Raw genomic sequence first — 24,151 nt, forward strand, 5'->3', positions numbered from 1 at the left:
TTCTCAAGCAAACTTAGCCGTTATAGTTTGATATACTGTCTACCATCCTGAATTTTTTCAAATTTTTCCACCCACCGGTTTAGATTTTAGAGGGGGAGGGGGGGGGACGCTAAATTTTAATGAAAATTTTCACTTTAAAATTGAATATTTAAAAAAAAAAAACTGAATCGAAAAAATGTCTTAGCAAACCCCTAATGGTTTTAAAAGACCTATCCAACGATACCCCACACTATGGGGTTGGATGAGAAAAAAAAATCACCCCCGCTTTACGTCTGTGGGTGGTACCCTAAAAAAAATTGTTTTTGAATTTTTAATTGTACTATTTTGTCGGCATAGTTTACGTATATATCCGTGCAAAATTAAAGCTTTCTAGCATTGATAGTCCCTGAGCAAAGCCGCGGACGGACAGACAGACAGACATGGCGAAACTATAAGGGTTCCGTTTTTGCCATTTTGGCTCCGGAACCCTAAAAACAGGGTCGGTATTATCTGGCCCGGGAAAGTGTCATCCCGTACCTTGGCTCGGAGTTCTTTTTTTTCGCTAAATCGTACTCTGAAAGATACATAACAAAATATTTATATTTATTCCTCTTAATGGCGGCCATAAGGCTTGGGCCAATGTCAGTTAAATTAAAGATAAATATTTATAGGTAGTCATTCACGATGACGCGTGCCGTGGTTCTTGTCACAATGTCATTTAATGTCTGATTTTGACAAAATCACGCGTCTTCGTGGATGGTTTCAGTATAAAATATGTATAAAGTACTCTGTGGTGGATGGCACTATATAAATATAACATATAACTGAACTCGAAAAGTAAAATATAAGTAAACTAAATAAATAAATCTCTTCTGTCTGCGGGATTCGGTCCTATCCCAAGACAACGATTTGCCCGCCCGCCAAAAATTCAAAAACTTTAAGTATTGCCAGCTTCAAAAATACATGTCAAATAAAATAAAACAAAACTAAAAATATTCAAAGCATCGTTTTTACCCGCGACTCAAATAGCGGCTTGTATTTACTTTTGCTGAAACGTCAAGACTGCCTCATGTCAATGTCACACGGCGTACGTCATACGTCATTCATTGACTTGAAATTTGTTATTTGTTGCAATCGGATTTCCAGAAACGAGAGGTCATAAACTTATCTAAATTCTTTGTTTTGTTTCGTATCTGCAGAAGATGAGTGCCATAAGAAGAAGCTCGCAGTTTGATTCTACAGCATCATCACTCGATGTCCACGATGACGGGAATATATCAAAAATTAAGAACCACACAAAAGAATTGTTGAAGTCTCGAATATTCTTGGGTCGCTACATTGAGAGAAGACTAATTAACGAGCGGATTGGGTACCGAGATATTATCCTAATTAGTCCAGCTGAAGTCGAATTGAAAAAGGATTTATTCGAAGCACAGCATAAACTGCGTGCAATTTTTCCTAACACACATTGGATAGGTATAACAGATACGGAAGCTATAGGACATAGTCCGTCTGGAGTTTGCCTGTGGTCTGAAATTGACAATCAGCCATTCGGACCATTTTGGTTTCAAGTGAGAAGTCTAAAATTCAGAGATGATGAGGTACTTGTTGCAGTCAAGTGCCTGCGGCACATATCAGATGCCTTTTTGGAGATAGAACCCATGTTAACTGGAAGAATTAATAAAACCAAAGAAAATATTGAAGCAAAGATTGAGCATCCTGTAGAAACACTAAATGAGACAGTGCAAGAGATAAAAGCGAGTTTAAAAACAGCTTTATCTATTTCAAATGTAAAAGAATTTTTCACATTTATATTTGCTTTTGTTATCGCCATTTTCACTGGAAGTACTGCATTTGTTAATTTTCTTGGTAACTTTATACTTGCCTTAGTTAGAGAGACATCTTTCCTGATTAAAAACTCAACCCCAATGTTTCTGGGTTTCTTAGATTTTTTGAGCAAAATTGTGGGAGGTTTTTATATTTTATTGGCAATGTTCTTCAGGCCTAGCAATCCACCACCACAGAACAAGAGAACTGTTGCATACTATGACTCTAGACAACCACAACATAGTAATCAATTTGACAGCAGGTATATTGATTAACTGTATTCTCACTATATATTGAGACATTAACATATTCACTGTCCATTATCTCATTTAATGTGCTTGTACATGTATGTATAGTCTCAACTCAACTGTATATGTACTGGTAGCAAGAAGCTAAGATAAAGCTAGGAAATTTTTGATTTTGGGCCCCTTGTTTAGCAGCCAGGCAGTTTGTAATAAATAAGGCTAGGTATTTACAATATGAAACTTGGTGCCAGGTACAGTCGCTTTCAGTGATTTCGGAGCGGCCAAGTTGGTCAAAGATATCTATACATGAACTCTAATACCTTAATAACAGAGTGCATGTGCTGATATTTTTGACCACCTTGGCTGCTCCGAAATATCTGATGGCGACTGTACATGTGCCCTATTTGCGTTTCCCTCGATACTCGAGTATTTAGATTATAGCCAGGGGAATCTAGATTCTTGGCTGCTGAATCCCAGGCCTTCAGACCAATAAGTGGCCTCCAAGCAAATTTTAAATGGCCAAGTTAACAATTTGATTGAACAAGAAAACAGGGATTTCGCCCATCAGAAGGTTGTGTGTCTTCCTTTTGGCATGACAAATTGATTGGGGCAGTCTTGCTCTATATTATTTAAATGAGATACAGTGAGTATTTTAACATATCAAAAATCAATACCAGAAACAAATTATCAGCTATGTTATTAGATCTCAATTAATACAGACCAAAGTCTGCAAATTGTACTTTATTGACAAGTGGTTTGTACAAAATTAAACTCTGTTTATGATTAGTGACTTGTAGTGATATTTTTGTATATTTTGTTTTTTATTCCATTCTATCTTTTCCCTCTTTCCATGCTGGAAATATCTGGTGCATTTTAAGCATTGAATGAACAGTGCTGCATTTATTTTGTGCTATTTATTATAGCTTTTGTGTATAGATTTTAATTTTAGATTTATTTATTTAAACTGATCATTATTAGATGGTACAAGTACATGTACATCACTTGTAAATTAAATATTCTAATGTTTATGACTACATTTGGTTGTGGGAGGAAAATGGAGATTGTTAAATTGTGTAATTTATTAAATTATCCTTTACATGCTTTTACATCAGTTGTATTTTCTTTTTGGTCAATGGGTACTACTATGACGGAGGAACGATGATCTGAAAAGTTTATAATCATTAGTATCACATTATTATTACAGAAAACATGTGAAACGGTAATTATAAAAAAAAATTACCTTTGGTAAATTTTTTCGATCTATTCAATAAATTGCTGGTGGCTGCAGGTTTTACTTGTAAAGCATGTTCCAACTGCTTGTGAACTGTAAAGCATCCAAGTTTAATGAGTATACAGGTAAACCAAAAACAATATAAAGACCTCGAGGTTCATAAATATTCATAGGTACTAAACATTATTTAAAACTAATGTAAGTACTTAAATAAATTGAAAATTAAGAAAACTAGGTTTGGTGAAAGAAATAAGTTTAAGTTTTGATTGTAATTATTCTTATTCCGTTCCGGCCGTAATTAGACTTAGAAAATATTGGACATCGCGAACCGGAAGACGAAGCGTTGGCAGGCCTCCCATTAGGTGAACTACCGACATCGTGAGAATTGCGGGCAACCGGTGGATGCAAGTGGCGAGTTGTCGTTAATTGTGGCGTTGTAAGGGGGAGGAGTTTGTTCAGCAGTGGACGTCGTCCGGCTGATGATGATTGGACACATATTTTTTTGTCAATCAGACAAAAATGAAGCGCATCAAAAATCGCGAGTGACGTCACGCCGAGCTAAAGTGTCGCACGGCGTTACGTCACACGGAACTTTAATTAGCTTATCTCCATCATTTTTTGTTTAATTGAATAAGAAAAAAACGTGTCTTTATTTTGTGATAATCTAACTGACAGACTAATTCATTGACATCTATGTACGGTCAAGGGCTTTAATTCATGAGCCACCATGGAACCTTTTCAAAGGAAAAGTCATTACGATTTTCCTTGTTAATTATGCGATGTCACTATGACGTTTATTGTGAAATGGTTCCATGGTGGCTCATATGAATTAAAGTCCTTGACTGTACCTTACGGCATTAGACTAGCTGTTTGGAACAAAACGCGCGGCGCATTAATCATCAATATTACTTCGACACAACCCCTATCACGGACGTCAACAAACTATAGTGATACGTTCATCAAACCGCGCTGTGAACTTATTTTGTGAGCCGTTTTGAGCGTTTATACCCACTTGCTGAGCTGGCAACGTTGCATTTTTGCTAGGTTTTCTCGATTAGTCCATAAAAAAATTATGAATATTAAAAATGTGGTCTGTTTGAACTGTTCTTAATTATATAAGTTAATGTGTCTACTGAAATAATTGTTCGTGATAGATTTTTATGTTCTTTAAAAACCATTAATAAACAATTTGTTCGTTTTTAAAGAATATAAAAGTCGATCACGAATAGGTAATTATTGCAATAGCCACATTAACTTATTTAATTTACCTTAATTTTTTATGGAATAATAGAGAAAAACTATTAAAAAAACCAACGTTGCCAGCTCAGCAGATATAAACGCTTAATGTAAGAAAGTGCAGTCTATACGCAGATGTCGATGAATTAATTCGATTTTTTAGAAAATCTAGTACAACCTGCAAAGTTCCTGCAGGATGCATACAATGTTACGGGCAACAGTTGGTATTATCACAGAATAAGTAATAGTAGTATTATTATAATTATTTTACGCAAGTAAAGTAAAGTTACCTTGACGTTTTGATGGCTGTCGAGCTTTATTAGGTGCTGATGCTAAATTCAATTTGACTGTATTCTTCTTTGGGTTCTTTTTTATAGGGATTTGATTTACAGCATTTTTCATTTTTATGGGCTAAAACACAATAATTTATTGTATCACGCGTTACTTTCAGGAGGTCCATATCAATGAACTATGAACAATTACTTTGCTCACCCGTGATCATCTAACATCCGGTAACATGGTGAATGGTTGTGTTACTCTGAGGACGCACACTGGTTGCAAAGTAATTATTTATAGTTCACTAAAATGTAATTTTAGAAAAACACAAATTGTATTCATATTGTAGAAGGTATCTGAAGTTTGAAATGACTGTACCCTGTTTAACCCGACCGACTAATCTATTACCTGGTGAGTTTGTTACGTTGCTGAGTCGGGGTCGAGCTGTTTATTTAACTGATCTATATTTAACCACGGCACATAGGTCAGTTATATTTTACACTAGAGTTTACCCGCGGCTTCGCACGCGTAAACCATTCGATCTGATAATTACAATTGAAATACCTACTGGGATTTTACAAAATTCCCCTGGGAATCCCAAAATTTATATGAACAATGTGGTCTTCATTGAGTTTGTGTTAAGAACAACTGTCCACAATTTCATGACTCCAAACCCAGCGGTTGAAATTTCAAGATTTTGTCCCTATCCCGTGGGAATATCGGGATGAAAAGTAGCCTATGTGTTATTCCAGATGTCCAGCTACCTACATACCAAATTTCATCCAAATCCGTCCAGCCGTTAGCGTGAAGGAGTAAAACACACACACAAACTTTCGCATTTATAATGTAAGTAGGAAAGTAGGATTAAAAAAGCAAAATGTGTTGTAAAGCTGCATTTTGGGTACGTTATTTGGATTCCTTAGGAGAGTGTACAACACGCTTAGCGTTTTTAGTTTTTTTTTTAAGATTGGACTGGTTGGTCTAACCTAACAGTATTGCAACTCGTACAATAATTATGTGCAATGTAAGTAGGGTTGCCCACTTTTTTTACAAGAAATAAAGTATATTTACGTCTGAGAAGGGTAATAAACAGTATTTTAGAAAAATGAACAGTATTTTCTTCTTTTCATGTTTTAAAGACAAATTTTTGGGTGCTTCTCATACAACTTATCAATTTAGTTTCATTTTTAAAAGCCTCATATCATAGACCTCATAATTAAGGAAGCAAAATGTTTATTAAATTTACATTGGCAAATTCGTTCGGAACCACCACTATTGTGACTATGCCTTACTGACTTAGCGTATATGCTTAGTGATAGGCAATTTTGATGCTGAACACAGTAGGTATTTGACATACTTTATTTTAGTTCAACAGTAAAAAGTATAATGTAGTGAAAAACAGTATAATACTGGTTTTAACAGTATAGTTGGCAACCCTAAATGTAAGTAAAATAAGATATATCGTCACTACTTTGAAAAAATCTCGTATCTAAAATCAATATGTCAACAAAATTGAACCTTGATGTAATGTCTATAAAGTTCACTCAGAAATAATATATATTTTGAGCTACGAGTTTTTTTTAAAGTAGTGACGATATTTAATTTAAGTAAGGCTTTTAAGAAAATGGTAAGTACCTCTGTAGCAGTATTAGCTGCAACGACGGGGTTTTCATCAAGTAAAGGCTGCGCCACAATATTGTTCAAAATATTGGTTACTAAAATATTCAGAGCACTGTCGTCATATTCAATAAGCATATTCCTGAACAAAATCAGCATACTTGGTAAATGCGAGGTCAGTTCAAATTTTCCTTTACTGGTAATGCTCATATTTTGAAGCACATCCATATATTTGAATAATTCGTCAGGCGACATAAATTGGCGATACGTCGATAACGAATTCAACGTTTTTCTCCCGAGTTCTAGAACAAGACATTCTTGTAGCACCCTAATCCACAAGTAAATGTTATAAGGGAAGACTATGAAAAATAATACCTACGTAAAGGGAATTCACATAGGCGTCTGGAAGTATTTATTCAGTGAAAGTTGGTATGATTTTTTCTCTTCTACGGGGAGATAAGCTTTGATCGCGATACTCTATTTGTGGTTTGAGGTCGTTAGATGTTTGTGAACTTTGGGAGCTGTTGGGTCGTTTACCTTCTTCCACTGGACTGCAAGAGTAGGTCAGGTTCAGCTGAGGTTGTTGGGGCTGGCACAAGCACAATTCCAACACCATGTTCAGGCATTCCAGTGTATCAAAGTCTATCCTTGAAGCTTTTTTCTTTATGACCTTTTTTATGTCACATATTATTTTGGAATTAAAATTCAAATATCGTCTCCCTTCTTCTAATTGAGATATCTTATAAAGTAATGTAGCTGCCAGTTCCTGAATAGAATACAAAACATTTGTTTAGCACTCGGTAAAAAAAATTGCCTATATAATATAAATATTTTGAAGTTTAGTAACAATTTATGTTGTTTATAATTCCCTCCCACTACGTCCGTTAAAACTTATTGTAACAATCGTTAATAAAATAAACACATTTACGTACTTACTATATACGTGAATAAAAAACAAAAATGGGTTCTGCATAACAATCACTCTTGCCGGCCATGAAATGCATACGTTGAACACATGCAAAAGCGATAGCCTGAAATCTTTTTCAGCATTATTGAAGAAATTCAATAAGTGCAAACATTGCAGAATCGGGGCAGCCCCAACAGCATCCTGAAGCCATTATTATACTGAACGCGCAGGGTACTTGCGTGTAACTGGTCCAAACAGCACGTTTGACAAAAAGCTTTAAATAGTGATACACTTGCTCACTACAGCGTGCAAACCTTCGGACCAGCATGTTGCATCGGACCGCCATCGCCCTACGCTCCCGCTCAATATCCTTTTGATCCTTACGTCGGCGTGTCCGATATTTAAAATAAATATGAAGTTTAGTAACAATTTAAATGTTTGGTGTTCAAACCCGTTTTGTTCAAAACATTCCCTCCCACTATAAAATTTTGTTACGTCCGTCATAAAAAATTGCATCTCATAATTACTGTAACAATCGCGGTAATAAAATAAACGGATCATTTACGTACTTACTATATACAGTGAATATTTTAAAAACAATAAAAAAACACCTTTGTCATGGGTTCTGCATAACAATCACTCTTGCACGGCCATGAAATGCATACGTTGACAATAGTGTGCGTGTCAAACACGTTGCACACATCCGCAAAAGCGATAGCCTGAACTATCTCAACCTTTTCAGTGCAAGTAGCTTGATTTAATCCCTGAAATTATCAATAAAGCTAGCTAAGGTTTCGTGTTTTTTTACGTATTAATTATTTAGTTATTTATTGTTACATTAAAATTGATTCCATTTTGTGTAAATTTAAATGTCCACACTGTTCTTTTCAGCAATAGTGACAGCCAATTTGAGGTACACGTGAACTGATTTCATTTGCAAAACCGTCCATACCATTTTGTGTTTTATTTATTTAGTGATAAGGTCTAATGATGGACTAAACATAGTAAGAGACGTTTCACTCGCCGCATCTTGTGGGGTACAAAATCAACGAATTATGTTTATGGTAGGTAAAACCAACACCTACCACAACCACGAAAGAGATGGCGATTGTGATCACGGGTACTTAGCAAGTTTTTAGTTCATGGTCAGATTCGTCTATTTTCGTAACTGGGTTATTATTCTAGCGTTTCAACCGCCTCACTTTCGTGGTCACATTTTTAGGGTTCCATAGTCAACTAGGAACTCTTATAGTTTCGCCATGTCTGTCCGTCTTTCTTTCCGCGCCTAAGCTCAGAGACCGTTATAGTACTAAAAAGCTGTAATTTGGCATGAATATACATATATCAGTCAAGCCGACAGTGGTAAAGTAAAAAATAAAAAAAACTTTAGGGTACCTCCCATAGACGTAAAGTGGGGTTTTTTTTTCTCGACTAACCCTATAGTGTGGGGTGAGGTATCGTTAGATAGATTTTTTAAAACCATTGGGGGGTCTCTAAGGCTCTCTCTCCCCTCTAAATCTAAACAGCACTCAACAACAGCAGCCTAAGGTAAAAAATTATACCTAAACTTGGAAGATTCCGCACACAACACGAAATCCTTAGAAAAATATTACATACTTTATTTTTTCGTAATTGCTACAGAACCCTATCTTGGGCGTGTCCGACACGCTCTTGGCCGGTTTGGTTTTTTATTAATCGGTTGCAAAAGATAATGTATTTTTTAGACGTCCTGTACTTCTACTAGATAATCCAGGAATATAAAAAAAAACCTCGAATAATACCCAACACATATGCGGCGTTCGAAAGGCTTAAGGCCCAGCTACAACTAACTACTAAGCGCGCGACCGACGGCGCGGGTCTTTACCTCATTGAGAAACATGAGAGCGTTCTTCGTATATTTACCACCCATGTACAAAAACCTCTTTACTATGCGCATGTTTTTGATGATCTCTCCAATGGTATTGGTACAAAATTTTGTGTCTTCATTGAAATGTATTACAAAGTCATTGTACTCTGTTTGGTTTAAGCAATGGCACTTTCTTGTCAGTCTCTTGTAAACCGAACAGTCATAGTCCTCGCTCTGGAATATTGAGACACAGTACAGTCGAAAAAACAGAAGTGTGTAGGTACCACTGTGGAACCTTTTTCTCTGCAAATGTCATATTGACATACCATACATCTCCAAAGGTTACACAGACGTACTCGATTCAGTATCTTCGACTGTAAATAAGGAAAACATAGTGTAGAGTTAAAAAGGTTGGACATTTTAACACAGGCACCGTGCGAGTATATAAAAATAGATTGTTTTTTTCCGTTGTGCAACACAACCATAGAATTGTACGGTTACATATTTGAATATCGAAACTTAAAATACTTACGGTTAAAATGTCAATGTTCAAGATATCGAAAATGAAAATATCGATTGTATCACAATATCGGAAGTTGTTATACCTATGGTCAAAATGTCTAAGATTGAAATGTCGATTGATTAAAATACCGAATGAGTAAAAATATCGATAGCCAATATATAGTTTGTAAATGTCAACATATTTGAATGTCGAAAATAAAAATATCGTACATACAAATTTGCTTTATTTATTGCTCCTTTCTCTTAATAGTATTTATTTACTTATGTAGACTAGATTATTCTAGTCATTTTTAGCGTGTCACAAATTAATGTTTATGACCGGTTTTTAAAGAAAATAAAAGTCTATAACGTATAATTATTAGTAGACACATATTTATAACTAACTAACTAACTTATATATTAAGAAGTGTTCTATCAGACAATATTATAAATTTTCATTCAATTTTTATGGAATAATCGAGAAAAACTAACAAAAATGCAACGTTACCAGCTCAGCAGGTATAAACGCTCTTAACCATAGGTATAACAATTTTCGATATTGTGTGTGATACAATCGATATTTTGATTTTCGATATTTTGAACATCGACATTTTAACCGTAAGAATTTTAATTTTCGATATTCAAATATGTAACCGATAGAACCATTGATTTAGGGTGTTTTTGAGATAATGTTTATCCGTTTTTCAATGACATCTAGAGCATAGGTAAAAGTAGGTACCTAAATATACCTACAAATGAAATGCTAACTAGGGAATAGCTAGAGTAATTGTCCGATATGAAGTATGTATAGTAGTAGTAGTAGTCTAGTTTTTGGTACTTTGTAACTTGCGGCTGTGGTTTGTTATTTAACTTCTCACCTCAATTACGATGGCGTCCAGTTCTTTCGTCTGATGTTCTAATTTTTTTATTGCTCTAGCGCCTATGACGTCAGTGACTGTCTGCAAATGAAACGTTATATGTAATGCTTATCTAAGTATATAAATAAAAATTAATCGCTGAAATGTATGTTCTGCATATATAACTTTTAAACGACGGCACCTACCAAATTGGATACTTATTTTGTGTTAGTTATTGTCAGGACACGTTTGTGTTAAATATAAAAATAAAAAACTGGAACGGGGGCAAAGCTGCGGGCAACAGCTAAGTACTTTTAAACTAAATATTATGGACCTACGCTAGTTGACGCGGTTTGGCGATTTGCACGGAGCAACAATAGGCTCAATAAAATTGTTATGAGTTATGAGCAGCGCTAACTGCATGCGCACGCGTCGCGTCGCGTGCGACGGATTTTACCTGTAGGTAAGGTACCCGCACCCGCGGCAGCTAGCGTACTATAGGCCCTCAAAGGTGTTACACCGGTGAATAAACTATTCCGACTTGGCGATAGAAGTTAATCAGGTAAGTTAATAGAAAATGGTTACATACTTTATTAGCATGATCTTGTGGTCTAACTATATTTTCTAGAATCGGAGGTTCATCCGTAACTGCTTCTTTTGAATGTGTTTTTGACTGCAGCTCTTCCAGTAGACTCAAAAGCTTTTTGGTACTTTCCTTCAGTTGAATCACAGTGTCCTGTTTGAGTAAACATTTTTAATTTAAGTTATCTAATTCAATATTATACCTAGTTACGAGTATGTAACTTTTGGAGATTAAGGGGCTGTTTCACCATCTATTGATTAGTGTTAACTGACGGTTAGCCGTCTCTTATTCGAACAATCGGCATCACATTTAACAGTCAGTTAAGACTAATCAATGGGTGGTGAAACAGCCCCTGAAGATTTATGTTCATCAAGTTCTGACTTCAGTTAGTTCAAATAAAAATTTACATGATTATTTAACTAGGCATTCATCGCACTTTTTAATGAACACGTATTATACAATACAAGTAAATTATGGAGTATGCATAAAATGCACACAATAACAACAGATTGTGAGTATGTACGAGCGAGATATTGCAGGTGGATCTGACGCAATCCTCAAAATCCTATGTTTATTGGTACAGGTACCTAAATGGATACGGGCTATAAACAAAGGTTTGTTTACCGTTTTCACGTGGTAAAATTCTGCAGCAGAAGTTTTACACATCGCACAATTTTCTTCTGCATTTAACATTTTAATTTGGGCCTGATAAGCGTCTAGATTGATTTGAGGAATAGGGTTAGCTGAACTTGGGGCTGGTGTTCGGCAGCCGAGGGTCACATCATCTCCTTCATCTGAGTAGTCATCAGATCTTTCGACTATGGTATCAATACCTCTATCAAAAAGCTGAGCATAAATCGTATTATTATTTCACCATTACGATTATCATTTTTACACGTTGAAATAAATTGCGGAACATTTGATAGCAAATTGAACTAAAAAACTTTACAGCTATGTAATTGCACCATGATATATTATTATTACATTGATACATTATTTATAGTTTTATATGTACAAAAAGTAAACTTTTGCTTCCCCATTTTTAAATTCCTGGCGTGTGTATTCAAACTATGTTGTCAAGATGCCAGCACTGCTAACCGAGGGGCGTTTTTCATTCCTTTTTATGGTGTGTACGTATGAGTATGAATTACCTTAACCTCAGCATTTCTACCAGTGCCTTGAACAGCGTGGAAGTGCTAACCACCTATTTATAAAGTGACACATAACAATATCAAGCACTGCTGTCAATCAATGTGTATGTGTCAATGTCAAAGAGTATTAGTACCAAAATATAAAAAGACCGTACAACGGCAAAACCTACTAGACACTGGCAAAATTGTCCTCCAATGGACAGAGCCATATTTTTATAAAAAACCAATATAGAAAAAGAGTGGCAACTCTATTGTCAAATTTGCATGTATGGTAACAAGCGCTATCTGGTAGCTAGCTGAAGAACTAAATCTGACATAACACACGCATGTACATGCACGAACACAACAAGCTTAACGTCTATAAAGCCCAGTTTAGACCTGTAAGAAAATTGCGCAAGTTGCATTACATCGCGAGGCCGGAAAGCAAACGAGTTTATGGTGGTCACTTCACTTGGTCACCCAAGCGGAGCAGTATAATACAACTTTAAGAAAACAGCAAAAAATCAGATAAACTTAAAAATCATCCGCGAAAGCCAGACGATGGCGGACAGACTGAATTTTTCAAGTCCACGTTTGACACATTTGTCAATTTAGTGCTATTATTTTGTCGCCAGAGGCGCTGGCGTGTACGTGAAAAGGTGACGTTTAAGTGTGCCCCCACTGGTCAATGTCGGACGGAACTTCACTTGGAGCAAACGTATAACAAACTTTTGCTTTATGATTATTAATGAAATCGGCTAAATAAGCTTTTTCTATAAGGCATAAGAAAAGATTCACACGCACACACTATTACCAAATAAAATATGAATGATTTTTTTAAATATCGTCTAATTGAATCGAAATGTGTGTTTTATTTTAATTTTTGTTAAGAATAACTATAAGTAAGTGAATAATATGAATAACTTTAAGTCTAAACTAAATTACGACAGTCCGTGCGATTCTGACAATGACTGGACCAATTCTTCAGAGGACTCAAAGTATTCTGATTCCGACAGGTAATTTAAAAGACCAAATAAATTTAACTAGCTGCAATGAAACACAAAATTCTGTAATAATACTTTCTTTTACTTTAGTTCTGTACCGGATTGGGATTCAGACGTTGGTGAAGATGGAGAGCTTGTTTACATAAAAGTTAACACATCAAACAACAAAGTTGATGATTCCAAAGCTCCGCTTCTAGAAAATTGTGAATCATTTAAGCGACGAAATAATTTTAAAAGAACATCTACTAGACGATCAACTAGAGGTAAGTTCTTTTTTATTGCATTGAGAGAGTAACATTTTGTTTTAAAAATAAAATATATGTGCAAATTTATTTGATTGCATTATTTTGTTTTGGTTATTTCACAGGAAGAATATTTAAAGTATTAAAAAATCGAAAATCTAAGAATTTAGAAGTTTTTGGTAAAAGGCAACATGATGAAAATGATACACCAACACTGTCTGGCATTCTCAAAAAGACTTCATTAGAAGATAACAAAAAAACTGTTGTTGTACAGGTATTATTTTTTCTTATGGTCAGTTAATAAATTAGTAATTGCTGTTTGATAGTTTTTCACATAGACTGACTTATTTTTATTTTTCCAGGTCAACAAAAACCTAATGTTTAATAGTGAGAAAAATTGTCAGATAGAAAAAATGTTTGGCATTAGCCTTGAAACTAATTCAGATGGAAAAAATTTAGTAGTTTCTGACTTTCTGCCTGAAGCGAGACCCATTTACACATCAAAAGTGAAAAAAGGTTATTACCTACAAAAAATCAATGGCATTGATGTGAACCCTTATAACATCAATAATATTCTTCAAGTTGTTGCTGATGACTATGACAATCCTAAATTACAGTTCCAAGTGGTTACCGAAGGCGTCAACTTTGATTTAGACAAGTTGCTTACAGCAAAAGGAGCTCCAGATCCTACCTTAACACAGATACTAAAAGACTCCAACTGTTCAGTCTTATACATATGCTGTAATGATATAGAATATCACAGCAATGATGACAAGGGAGTTTTGTACTGCTACCCTAGACCCTTCAATCAGAATTTCCTTTATAACACTAGAGGGGCTTATGTGACGTTAAATCATTTAGCTCCGAAATCATTAGGTACAAGTCAGCCTATCACCTCTACAGTTTTACATAATAACTGTCTTATAAACGTAACATATATTTCAAATTATAGTGACTTATTGCTGATTGCATTTCCCAACAAAATAGTTGATCTGTTTGCAGCTAAGAGAGTGATAAAACAAATGGCTTTAATGTTGGAATTTTTATATGGATCTTTGAAAACATGCTTTACAAAACCTAACAATGTTGATAAGTTGGATAATTTGTTTTGTCGTGTATTTAATACTTTGTTGTTTAGTAATTGGAATAAAGATACTGATAGCAGGAAAGGATTTTACTTTGAAGATATTTTGGCTGCTCATGCTATAATGCTGCCTTTGGAAGTCAGAATTCAAGTTGATGATGCTATGACAGAGTTACAAGCTGCAGATTACAGAGAATGGGTTGGTACAAATAAATCTATAACTAACCATATCATTTTTAACACAAGCTTTTATGCTGTCATCCAAACTGCATTTCTGTAGCAAATTTCAAGTGGATGCCAATAACCGTTAGGAGTTCCATCCTACAGAGACGGTCCTGGCCAGACTACCAGGATGTGACTACCAGATTATTGTACTGTCACCAGATTTACATAAGTATGCCAAATTTCAAGCAAATGCAACCACTGGAAGTGGGTCAAATTCAACTTGCAAGATTTGACCCACACATATGTAGGTACATACATAAATACATTGCAAGTTAAATAAAAGCTTGTAAAATATCCCTAGGCACTTGATGAGTATATTAACAAAAACTAATTAGTTATTGAATCAGGGGTTACTTTGCAGAGGTCCATATCAATTAACTAAAAGAATTTCTTTGCTCACCCGCAACCTTATGATAGTGTCTATCTGGTAGCATGGTGTATGTTTGTGTTGCTCTGAAGATGAGCTCTGGTTGAGTTCGAAACGCGCCAGTGTAGTGTGGTGGTGGTGATAGATGGGTTTGTGTGATTTGTGTGTGTTCTTACAGTGTGGAGGTGGAGGAACTGCATGAACACGCATATTTTGCATAAACTTAACTATCATAATAAGGGGGCGGGTGAGCAAAGAAATTCTTTCAGTTCATTAACTAGTAAATATTTCTCTTCATTTCATTTAATTAATTTCAAATAATTCATATGTTTTAACATTACAGACTGATGATGTTGAAAACTTTCAAAGACTGTATACAGTTATAGGAACATGCTTATACTACTCTGGACATTTACTTAGTTCACATCTGCAAGACGAAGATTTGATTGAAATAAACTCTTATTTAAAACTGAATGGTATACTGCAGCTCAGTGCGGATAAAGAATTAGAGAAACTTGTGATCTGGAAGGAGGTTTTTATAAATGAACACAGGAAGCAGAATAAAAATCATGGGAATGCAAATGATTACAGGTAAATTAAAAGATGTTATATTTTTCATGAAACAAAAAACATAGTATTTTTCCTTATAATCTTTTTTTTTTTTTTAACAAACTGAAAAAAAATATGACTGTTTTTTTGCATTATTTGATTTTTTATAGAATTCCCGAAGGACGTTGGTTTTTACTAGTTGCAGGCAGAGGTCATTTTATCTTGGCCACTTTAATGGAAGCTGGAGGGTGTACTGAAGATGCAAGTATTCTAAACAATACCTAAATTGAGTTAATAAACTATTAATTCACTGTGAAACCTTTTCACGACTTTTTTTATCATTTCGACTATAATTTTCAAGTTGCAGTACATACTAGTTGGTCTGTTTAATAGTTAGCATGATCTGCCAAAAAAAAGGCCCTGATATGGCCTCTCAAGCAGTAGGATCGTTTGTGGTTCGAACCCAGGCTTGCACCAATATATATGTGAAATTACATTTGATATTTACCATGAGCTTTGCGATGAATTAAATCATCGCGAGGAAAGTTGCACATACCTGCAAATAAATTCAATGGTTTGTGTGAAGTTCCCAATCTGCACTGGGCCCGTGTGGGAACTACGGCCCAAGCCCTCTCACCCTGAGTGATGTGCCCAGCTGTGGACTGCAACCTGGTACACAAGCTTTTTTTTATACACCACTTATTTAATTGATTGCAGGCAGTAGGCGTTACTCCACCATCTCCGTTTTATGTGGAAGAGTGTGAAAGTTGTATAGAACTGCTCTACGACGTCGGGTTGGACAAGTATCTGACGTCATGGCTTTTATCCAATACACAACCTCAAGTCGAAATTTTACCAGAGTACCTCACAAAGCATGGCAGGAAAATGAGAGAAATTAATTGTAAGTTTATTTTAGTTTTTACGGTTTCGTAGCTCCTCTAAAAGCTAAGCTGTTAGTTTGAAATAAAAACAAGTGATATTAGTAAATATATCAAATTAAGAAGAAAAACTTAAGGCTAAATATGCTTAAGATTTATAAGTAGTTTAAGAGTAGGTAGAGCTTGTTAGATATAGCTCCCCGTTAGACTCAGGCGGTTTATTGTAAGATTTGCTGTCTAAATAGTCATAATGAACTGATTTAGTTGAGTGAGGGACGCGTATTTTAAATTAGACAAGCTCTAAATAGCAGCCTAACTTATAAAATATACCTACTCGGAAAATTCCATACAAAATACAAATTCCTTAGAAAAGTATTAGTTGATTTTTTTTTCGTAACGGCTACAGAACCCTATCATGGGCGTGCTCGACACGTACTTGGTCGGTTTTAATAAATAATGTTGATACATTTTAAAAGATACCAATTAATGGGTCACTCTTTCATTCACACCACCGATACTTGTAAAAATTCTTTATAAATAATGGTGTTGTGTGGGACTAAGCGATGCGCAAGGCGGGTACACGTGGCAAGCGTAAATACTGTTTGGCGCGCGACTGTCACATGCACAGATATTAACGATCAGGGCTTCACTCACGTGCCGCGGTCAATATTTGATTTGTGTCACTAGGGAGCAAAATGGTGTATTTACGGCGAGGGCGGTAGGTGCATTGAATCCAGAATGTAACGAAGGATTCTACAATAGAATCCTGAGCGTAATGAGGGATTCAAGTGTTAACGCCCAAGATGAAAATAATTTTGCTCCTGAATGGGTCATACAACTTTTCACACCAAGCATTAAGAAACTTACAAAAAAATAAAACAATTCTAAATATAACTAATAATAATATAATATATTCTCTATGTAAACTTGTTTTCTCTGTACTGTTTACTGTATTGGTGTGCAATAAAGAGTTATTGTATTGTATTGTATTGTATAATTAAAGAGTAACCAGCATAGAAAATGGCGTGGTTTTACAATTACGAATACGTATATCAACTTAAAAAAATTGCATTTGCAATAAAAGACTTAGAAAAGCCTTGAACAGAAAAGTTGCACTTTGCTTCCTCTCGTCAGGGAGGAAAAGTTACTTTTCTGAATGAGAGGTGTGAAAAATAATTTACTAAAATAAACTTATCTATATCTTATCCCGACCAAGCTAAGTTTTCCACCTCGCCGGCATGCGACGTCCCGCCCGCTTCCCCGCTCACCTTTCCGCGATCGTCCTCTCGCGTCAGTGGGCTTTTCGTGTGTGGTCTGGTCACATTCCACTAAACAGTTTTTTAAATTTGATGAGAGTTGTGTGGTGACCTTTGTGTATAGGTTGTAATAAGACTGAAGACCTAATTCACTTTCTTTTGAATGTGATCAGAATAAGGACATCAGAGACAGGTATTTCGATGGTATGGGCTTGTTCAATGGAGGTGTAAATGTAATTCTGAGTCGACCGCTTTCAGAGGAAGCGATGCTGATTTACAGGTTCATTAGACAGGCCTTTGCATGCAGAGACGTGGCTTCAGTGCAACGGAGAGCGTAAAATTTGTAGTGTGGTGTATATAACTGAGGCTCCCCATGAGGCTGACATAGTCACATTTGGTGTACTAAAGCCTCGTTAAAATACTAGATTAAAAAAAAAAATGTAGGTACGGTTAGCATTTTTGTCTCCAATACGTGACTTACGAATTTTCGTCTCCTATTTATTGAATTTTAAATTTTTGAACTTGTTAAGAGGTGCAAACGTATTCATATTTTAATTCTAATTTCCAGCACAAAAATCAGACGGCACCTTGAAGCCGTCTACTCTAAAGCTCGCAAAGTCCCAAGTCGACAAGAAGCGTCATAATTCAACGGAGCAGATAAATGCGGGCTCGAGCGACAATTCTGTGAACTATGGCAGCCATCACAGCCTTTACTCGCAATGGTACAGTGGCCCAAAGCACAGACATGCGAGCAACTTAGACGTCAGTTATTCCGAGGACTCGAACAGTTTGAAGAGTAATAGGTACATTTTTACCCGTCTATTATTCACATATGCAGGCTAAGTTGTGAACAGCATGCCCTATTATAAATTATTGATCAATGAAGATTTTCACTGTTGAATGCGGCCCCATAGACTATTTTAATTACTGTTAATTCAAAATGATTATCTTTCCACAGTGAAAAAAGCGAGGAACGTGTACAGGGAAGAAGAGCTGACCGGGAACAGAGGAATCGTCGAGATTCCTCAGGATCAGATTCCGATTGGGATAGACAAGTATTAATATACCTATACCTACACTGGAGGACACAGGCCTAGAATAAGAGGGCTTTGGCCGTAGTAACGTCGCGGGCCCAGTGTGGATGATAATTCTAATTTGCTTACAGGAAGGCAGTAGAGCGAGTGGTAGCATCGATACGCCAGACATCAGGAAATCGTTGTTGAATGAAATTGATCATATTACTGTTCATAAGTAAGTGTTATTTAGATTATGAACTTGGTAAACTTTGGCATGAATTTTTGACCTTTAATGTAAATGGCTTAAATGTGTATTTAGGATTTATATTTCTCTGACATATACATACATCTGACATTGATACATCCGTCGTTGTGTGCAATAATGATATCATTTACGCACGCAAGAATTTGCTTTTTTAGCGCATGCTAAAGGTTAAATTCCTGGCTTCATAAAAAAAGGCTGGTTTGAAAGTTACTTACAACTGTAGCTATTTTAATTACACTGTCGTTGTTTCAGGATAACTGCTGGTGATGATAACGTCTTATTTCACTTCTTGCAACTGGAATCTGAAAAGGGTGTTCTTATAGCGCCCGCGAAGAGCATGGAAGCGCAAGCCAATAATCCTCTCTACTCATACATAGTTAAGACTTTTCGGTCCGCTAGTAAACGCATCCATGAATTGCTGCAGCACAGTATAAGGTGAGATTATTTTACAAAAAGTTCGTTTATTAAGTAGGTACCTTTTATTTTTCATGCATATGCACCTCTTGGAACTAAATGCCAAGATAAATTTTGCAAGGCCCTATGATGGCACACCACACTATACTACACTATATTTAAATGCTTCATTTTTACTAAAATAGGGTTGGACTTCAATGTTGTTTTATGGAAAAAATATATATAAGTTTAGCTTTCTCCTTTAGTCACCCATAAGAGCGATAGGTACTACTTTTTCTGGTCTTGACAATTTTTTTCTTGATCCTTTACAGATTTAAGAAAAACCACGGCCCTTCAAATCCCAATAAAATCTTGGTGGCTGTCAAAGAGTACGGAATGCTGTTCCAAGCTCCCGCCGACATTCTGAATCAATGCGGAATAAGGCGGAACGTGGAACCATACCTATTTTGGGTTGTTGGGTAATTCAATCTTAAAACTGTGATTCTTATCCAGTGATCCGCGGACGCCTGGGTCCGTGGTCCTGTCTGAGGAGGTTTCGCAGTCCGGAAATAAAATAGAAAGATTTATAAAAGTAGTAGAGTTTACCCGCAGCTTTGCACGCCTAAACTATTCGATCTGGTAGTTACAATTTAAATTCCGGGATTTTACAAAATTCCCCTGGGAATTCTCAAAATTAATATCGTGATCTTCATTGAGGTTGTGTTAAGAACAACTGTTCAAAATTTCATGAAATTCAAAATTTAACTGCAACTGCTGTATCTAATGATTTACGCGTGCAAAGCCGCGGATAAACGCTAGTCCTACTAATATTATAAATGTGAAAGTTTGTGAGTGAGTGAGTTTGTGAGTGAGTGAGTATGTTTGTTACTTCTTCACGCTGAAACGGCTGGACGGATTTGGATGAAATTTAGCAAAAAGTTAGTTTATAACCTGGATTAGAACATAGGATACTTTTTATCCCGATATTCTCACGGGATAGGGATAAAATCTCTAAATAACAACCGCCGGCTTAGAGTCATGAAATTTGGCATGGTTGTTAAAAACGTCAATGAAAACCACGATGTAATTTTAGGGAATTCCCACGAGAATTTAATAAAATCCCGGAATTTCAATTCAACTGCTGTATCTAATGATTTACGCGTGCGAAGCCGCGGGTAAACGCTAGTTACATCATAAAACTCCTGGTGGGGTAGGTACTCATCACCGTTTGGCCGCGACATGGTCGCGTAAATATGTGACTTCTACGATCTACTTTTTTAGATTTCTGTGAATAAAACTTTACGTGATGATATATCAAATGTTTCATTTAAAGATATCACGGTTGTAGTTTGTAAATTTACGCACTAAACTGTAAAGATTGTGCCCTTCCATGAGTATTTTTTTGTTTTGTTTTCAGACGCATATTTAGCGAGCCTGCGCCGCGAGAACTTTATGTTTGCTACCACGAGTCTGTGCCACAGGACCTCACCGAAATATCTTATTTGCTCTCTTATTTAGAATAAAATATATTTACTTTAACCATTATGTGGGAAAAGCACCTGGTTAAATGTCAAACCAGCCCCCTATACCGCAAACGTTACAAGACAAGTGTTATAATTCGTCATAATTACCACTTTTCGATTGTCTTTTAATTTATGTCGCTTGTAATTTATGTATGTGGTACTCGTAGTGGTAGTTGACATTGGTTATACTTGGTGTTGCAACTTACGCTTAAACTACGCATAGTTTTGAGACTATGCTATGCTGTCAGGTGGCCTGATTGTACACAACTAGGCACGATAGTTGACATCGCGCATGGCGGTTTTAATATTGTAATAGCGTACAAGCGCTTGCAATCGCATTCACCATCTCTTTCTACCATTCCATTTAATGGTGGAAGCGATTGTGATTCCGAGTGCGTTAGACTATGAGTTCAAACTAGTAAACTAATAATTGTTTCGTCGTTTTGTAGGTAGTCGCCTACCTATATTAAATTATTTTATACTCAATGGCTCAATTGCATGGCCTGAAGCAAATAAGAATAAATAAGTGTTACAATACCGCCGATATAAGTAGGGGTTAGGTAAACTATAAGCTTTAATTTTCTTCCGTCCGAATATTTTTTATAAATTATATTTACATTTTACATTGCATACAAATATAATACCATGAAATATTATAATTTATTTGATTTTATTCAATAAGCTAAAACCTGCCTATCCGTCCTACCTAGCCCCCCTTAGTCGACAATCCCAACTTTGAATGCTGGTGCTACATCGACTACACTATGGGATCTATACCGAAATTCGAAATATCAAAGTTCGTATCGTACTATCTCCATTACTCGTATTTAATACCATTAATATGAGCAAGATGGCACGATACGAATTCATTCCAATTTTGAATTGCGTAGTATGAGCAGAGCAGCAGCATTTTTAATTTTTACACGCAATTTTTGCATACATTTTTCGAACCAGACGTTCTTCCACGGTTCTCCGAACGCAGCAAAAGAATGGCCATGGCCACGTACAATCTGGAAAAGAATCCCCCAATCGCCCTTTCTTCGAAATTGACAACGCAACGTAAAAGAACGAGGGCGCCACGGTCAAAGCAACACAACTTATGCTTTATGTGGCTTTATGAAAAGAGCTAGTACCGTTATTTGCAATCACTCGTATTTATCAATTCTGTTCTGTGCACTATTAGTAATAGTAGGTATATATATGTATAATAGTCTATTACATACAACAAGCATACAACATGGCATATACTTTAGTCTTTAACCTATATCAAAACAATTTTTCTACATATCTTTACTCCACACCACTACAGTACTATTATACTAGTACTATTATATATTATGTGCTCCACACGAACATTTATAAGGTTATAATACTTTAAAAAATACAACATACCTATGTACTTTAGTTTCCTGTTAACCTTAGCGACACCGACGACGCTTAGATAGAAAAAATATTACTAGGTACTTATACTAGGCTAATTTTGTGGGAAATCAGCATAGTCCCCGCGAGATAGGGATAAACGAATTCTTCGTAGATGAAGTCGCGGGCAACAGCTAGGTAGTGCATAATTATTTCTAACTTTTTAGTTGTCTTTTTTGGCGGCGTTTTTTTATTTTTGCTGGTGTTGTTTTGTTTTTTACCCCCGGGTTTTTTAAATTTAAAATTTAAGTTATTTTCATGTTTTAAAAAAAATGTATACTAGTGTGTTGTATATCCTGGCTGCAGCATCAGCTCATCGTGCTGCCACTATTGCTTTGTATTGTATGTAGAATCAAATACTGATCAAAAGGAATCAAACACGACATATCTGCTATTATTTTTTCAAGAGTATACTGGTGTGATGGATATCCTTGCTGCAGCATCAGCACATCGTGTTGCCACCACTGCATTGTATGTAGAATCAATTATTGATCACAACGAATCCAACCAAACACGACATATGATCTATTATTTTTTATAGAGTGTACTAGTGTGTTGGATATCCTGGCTGCAGCCTGCAGCATCAGCTCATCCTGTTGCCACCATTGCATTGTATGTAGAATCAAATACTGATCTAAACGAATCCAAACACGATATATCTGCTATGGTTTTATCAAGAGTGTATTGTAGGGACTAGGCTGTATACCGCTGGCAGGTGGTGAAACTGACCACCTGGCAGGCTAGAATGACTTTATTATGTATAATGATAGTATTTTTATATAGTATGATTCTAGAATTTGACTTTTAAAGACGATTGACAGCGGTATACATGCACAGACTGCTCCCGACAGCCTGAGCGGCTGGAACTATCTCTGTAAACTATTTATAAGCTCTACAATAAATCTGAATACTGAAGAAATATCCATTTTATTTGAACTGAGTTTAAAGTCTCGCGTGTAGATCCCCATTACCTAAGCTCTTACCAAGTTACAGTCCCCACAGTACCTAGTTACTAGTGTTCTGGATATCCCTGGCTGCAACATCAGGCAGAGAATTCCATAATCTTGCATAGTTATATAGCATATATATGGGTGTTTAAAATTTTAGGTCCCAAATATGTTTGAAAGTGAAGTAAATACCCATTATGCGTCTAAGATTCCTACCGCAGCGAACAAAAGAGCTGATGATCTTGAAACGGCTAAACCGATTTTGATAAAACATGTCTAAGAATCCTCGCTAGATAATCTGCTTTCAAATAAAAAAAAAACCGCATTTAAATCGGTCCACCCGTTTAAGAGCTACGGTGCCACAGACAGACATACAGACACACAGCGGTCAAACTTATAACACCCCTCTTTTTGCGTCTGGGGTTAAAAATAATACCGCGAATTATTTATTACGTCATACACCGGATGTAATGTTGCGCTGAGTGTAATCAATGAAGTCCTTGTTTATGGTTTATGGTTAAACAAAAAAATCAACCTCAAGTATTTTTAATACTCTGTTTAGCTCGTATAATAAATTAAGTCATTTAATTAAGGGCAATAAATGAAAAGTTACCTGAAATTTACTGTTTATGTTGAAATGCGTTGATTTAATTCCGCATTATGACAGGAACCATAAACAATATATACGCCAAAAATGCAATTATTTCCGGTTGGTTGCAGTGTTGCCAACGTAGGTGACTGGTCGCCT

The 24,151-nt window shown here is 35.9% G+C and overlaps 3 protein-coding genes across 4 annotated transcripts; 2 read left to right on the top strand and 1 right to left on the bottom strand.

Moving 5' to 3' along the window:
- Positions 1 to 1,069: 1,069 nt before the first annotated feature.
- On the top strand, positions 1,070 to 3,157 carry LOC141436625 (uncharacterized). Its single transcript, XM_074099623.1, has one exon. It carries the CDS (start codon positions 1,182 to 1,184, stop codon positions 2,079 to 2,081), a length of 900 nt encoding a protein of 299 aa, XP_073955724.1. The 5' UTR covers positions 1,070 to 1,181; the 3' UTR covers positions 2,082 to 3,157.
- Positions 3,113 to 11,943, bottom strand: LOC141436624 (uncharacterized). 2 transcript variants are annotated; one of them, XM_074099620.1, is made up of 11 exons: positions 11,730 to 11,943; positions 11,112 to 11,258; positions 10,544 to 10,624; positions 9,491 to 9,538; positions 9,183 to 9,398; positions 7,930 to 8,082; positions 6,949 to 7,177; positions 6,430 to 6,713; positions 4,809 to 4,929; positions 3,292 to 3,375; positions 3,113 to 3,214 (listed from the first exon to the last, which is right to left on the bottom strand). In XM_074099620.1, the coding sequence occupies exons 1-11, from the start codon at positions 11,796 to 11,798 to the stop codon at positions 3,138 to 3,140; spliced, it is 1,509 nt and encodes a 502-aa protein (XP_073955721.1). In that variant the 5' UTR covers positions 11,799 to 11,943; the 3' UTR covers positions 3,113 to 3,137. The 2 variants fall into 2 exon arrangements, with proteins under 2 accessions (XP_073955721.1, XP_073955722.1); XM_074099621.1 differs by lacking the exon at positions 9,491 to 9,538.
- Positions 11,944 to 12,869: 926 nt separating this feature from the next.
- Positions 12,870 to 22,101, top strand: in (inturned planar cell polarity protein). Its single transcript, XM_074098951.1, has 13 exons — positions 12,870 to 13,251; positions 13,330 to 13,502; positions 13,607 to 13,755; positions 13,844 to 14,764; positions 15,501 to 15,748; positions 15,877 to 15,971; positions 16,428 to 16,607; positions 18,409 to 18,643; positions 18,799 to 18,895; positions 19,006 to 19,091; positions 19,374 to 19,556; positions 19,847 to 19,993; positions 20,932 to 22,101. The coding sequence occupies exons 1-13, from the start codon at positions 13,151 to 13,153 to the stop codon at positions 21,035 to 21,037; spliced, it is 2,721 nt and encodes a 906-aa protein (XP_073955052.1). The 5' UTR covers positions 12,870 to 13,150; the 3' UTR covers positions 21,038 to 22,101.
- The last annotated feature ends 2,050 nt before the right edge of the window (positions 22,102 to 24,151 follow it).

This window comes from Choristoneura fumiferana, chromosome 16 (assembly GCF_025370935.1).
Source record: "Choristoneura fumiferana chromosome 16, NRCan_CFum_1, whole genome shotgun sequence".
NCBI lineage: Eukaryota > Metazoa > Arthropoda > Insecta > Lepidoptera > Tortricidae > Choristoneura > Choristoneura fumiferana.

What these genes read in the sequence shown, in the direction of transcription:
- LOC141436624 (XM_074099620.1), bottom strand. Translation starts at nt 11,798, where the DNA reads ATGTTAAATGCAGAAGAAAATTGTGCGATGTGTAAAACTTCTGCTGCA. An exon ending in CACAAGATCATGCTAATAAA is followed by an intron (nt 10,625 to 11,111) that starts GTATGTAACCAT and finishes TTTCATTTGCAG; the next exon opens with ACAGTCACTGACGTCATAGG. An exon ending in TGGACGCCATCGTAATTGAG is followed by an intron (nt 9,539 to 10,543) that starts GTGAGAAGTTAA and finishes CCTTATTTACAG; the next exon opens with TCGAAGATACTGAATCGAGT.
- in (XM_074098951.1), top strand. Translation starts at nt 13,151, where the DNA reads ATGAATAACTTTAAGTCTAAACTAAATTACGACAGTCCGTGCGATTCT. An exon ending in CTGCAGATTACAGAGAATGG is followed by an intron (nt 14,765 to 15,500) that starts GTTGGTACAAAT and finishes TTAACATTACAG; the next exon opens with ACTGATGATGTTGAAAACTT. An exon ending in GGGAATGCAAATGATTACAG is followed by an intron (nt 15,749 to 15,876) that starts GTAAATTAAAAG and finishes GATTTTTTATAG; the next exon opens with AATTCCCGAAGGACGTTGGT.
- LOC141436625 (XM_074099623.1), top strand. Translation starts at nt 1,182, where the DNA reads ATGAGTGCCATAAGAAGAAGCTCGCAGTTTGATTCTACAGCATCATCA.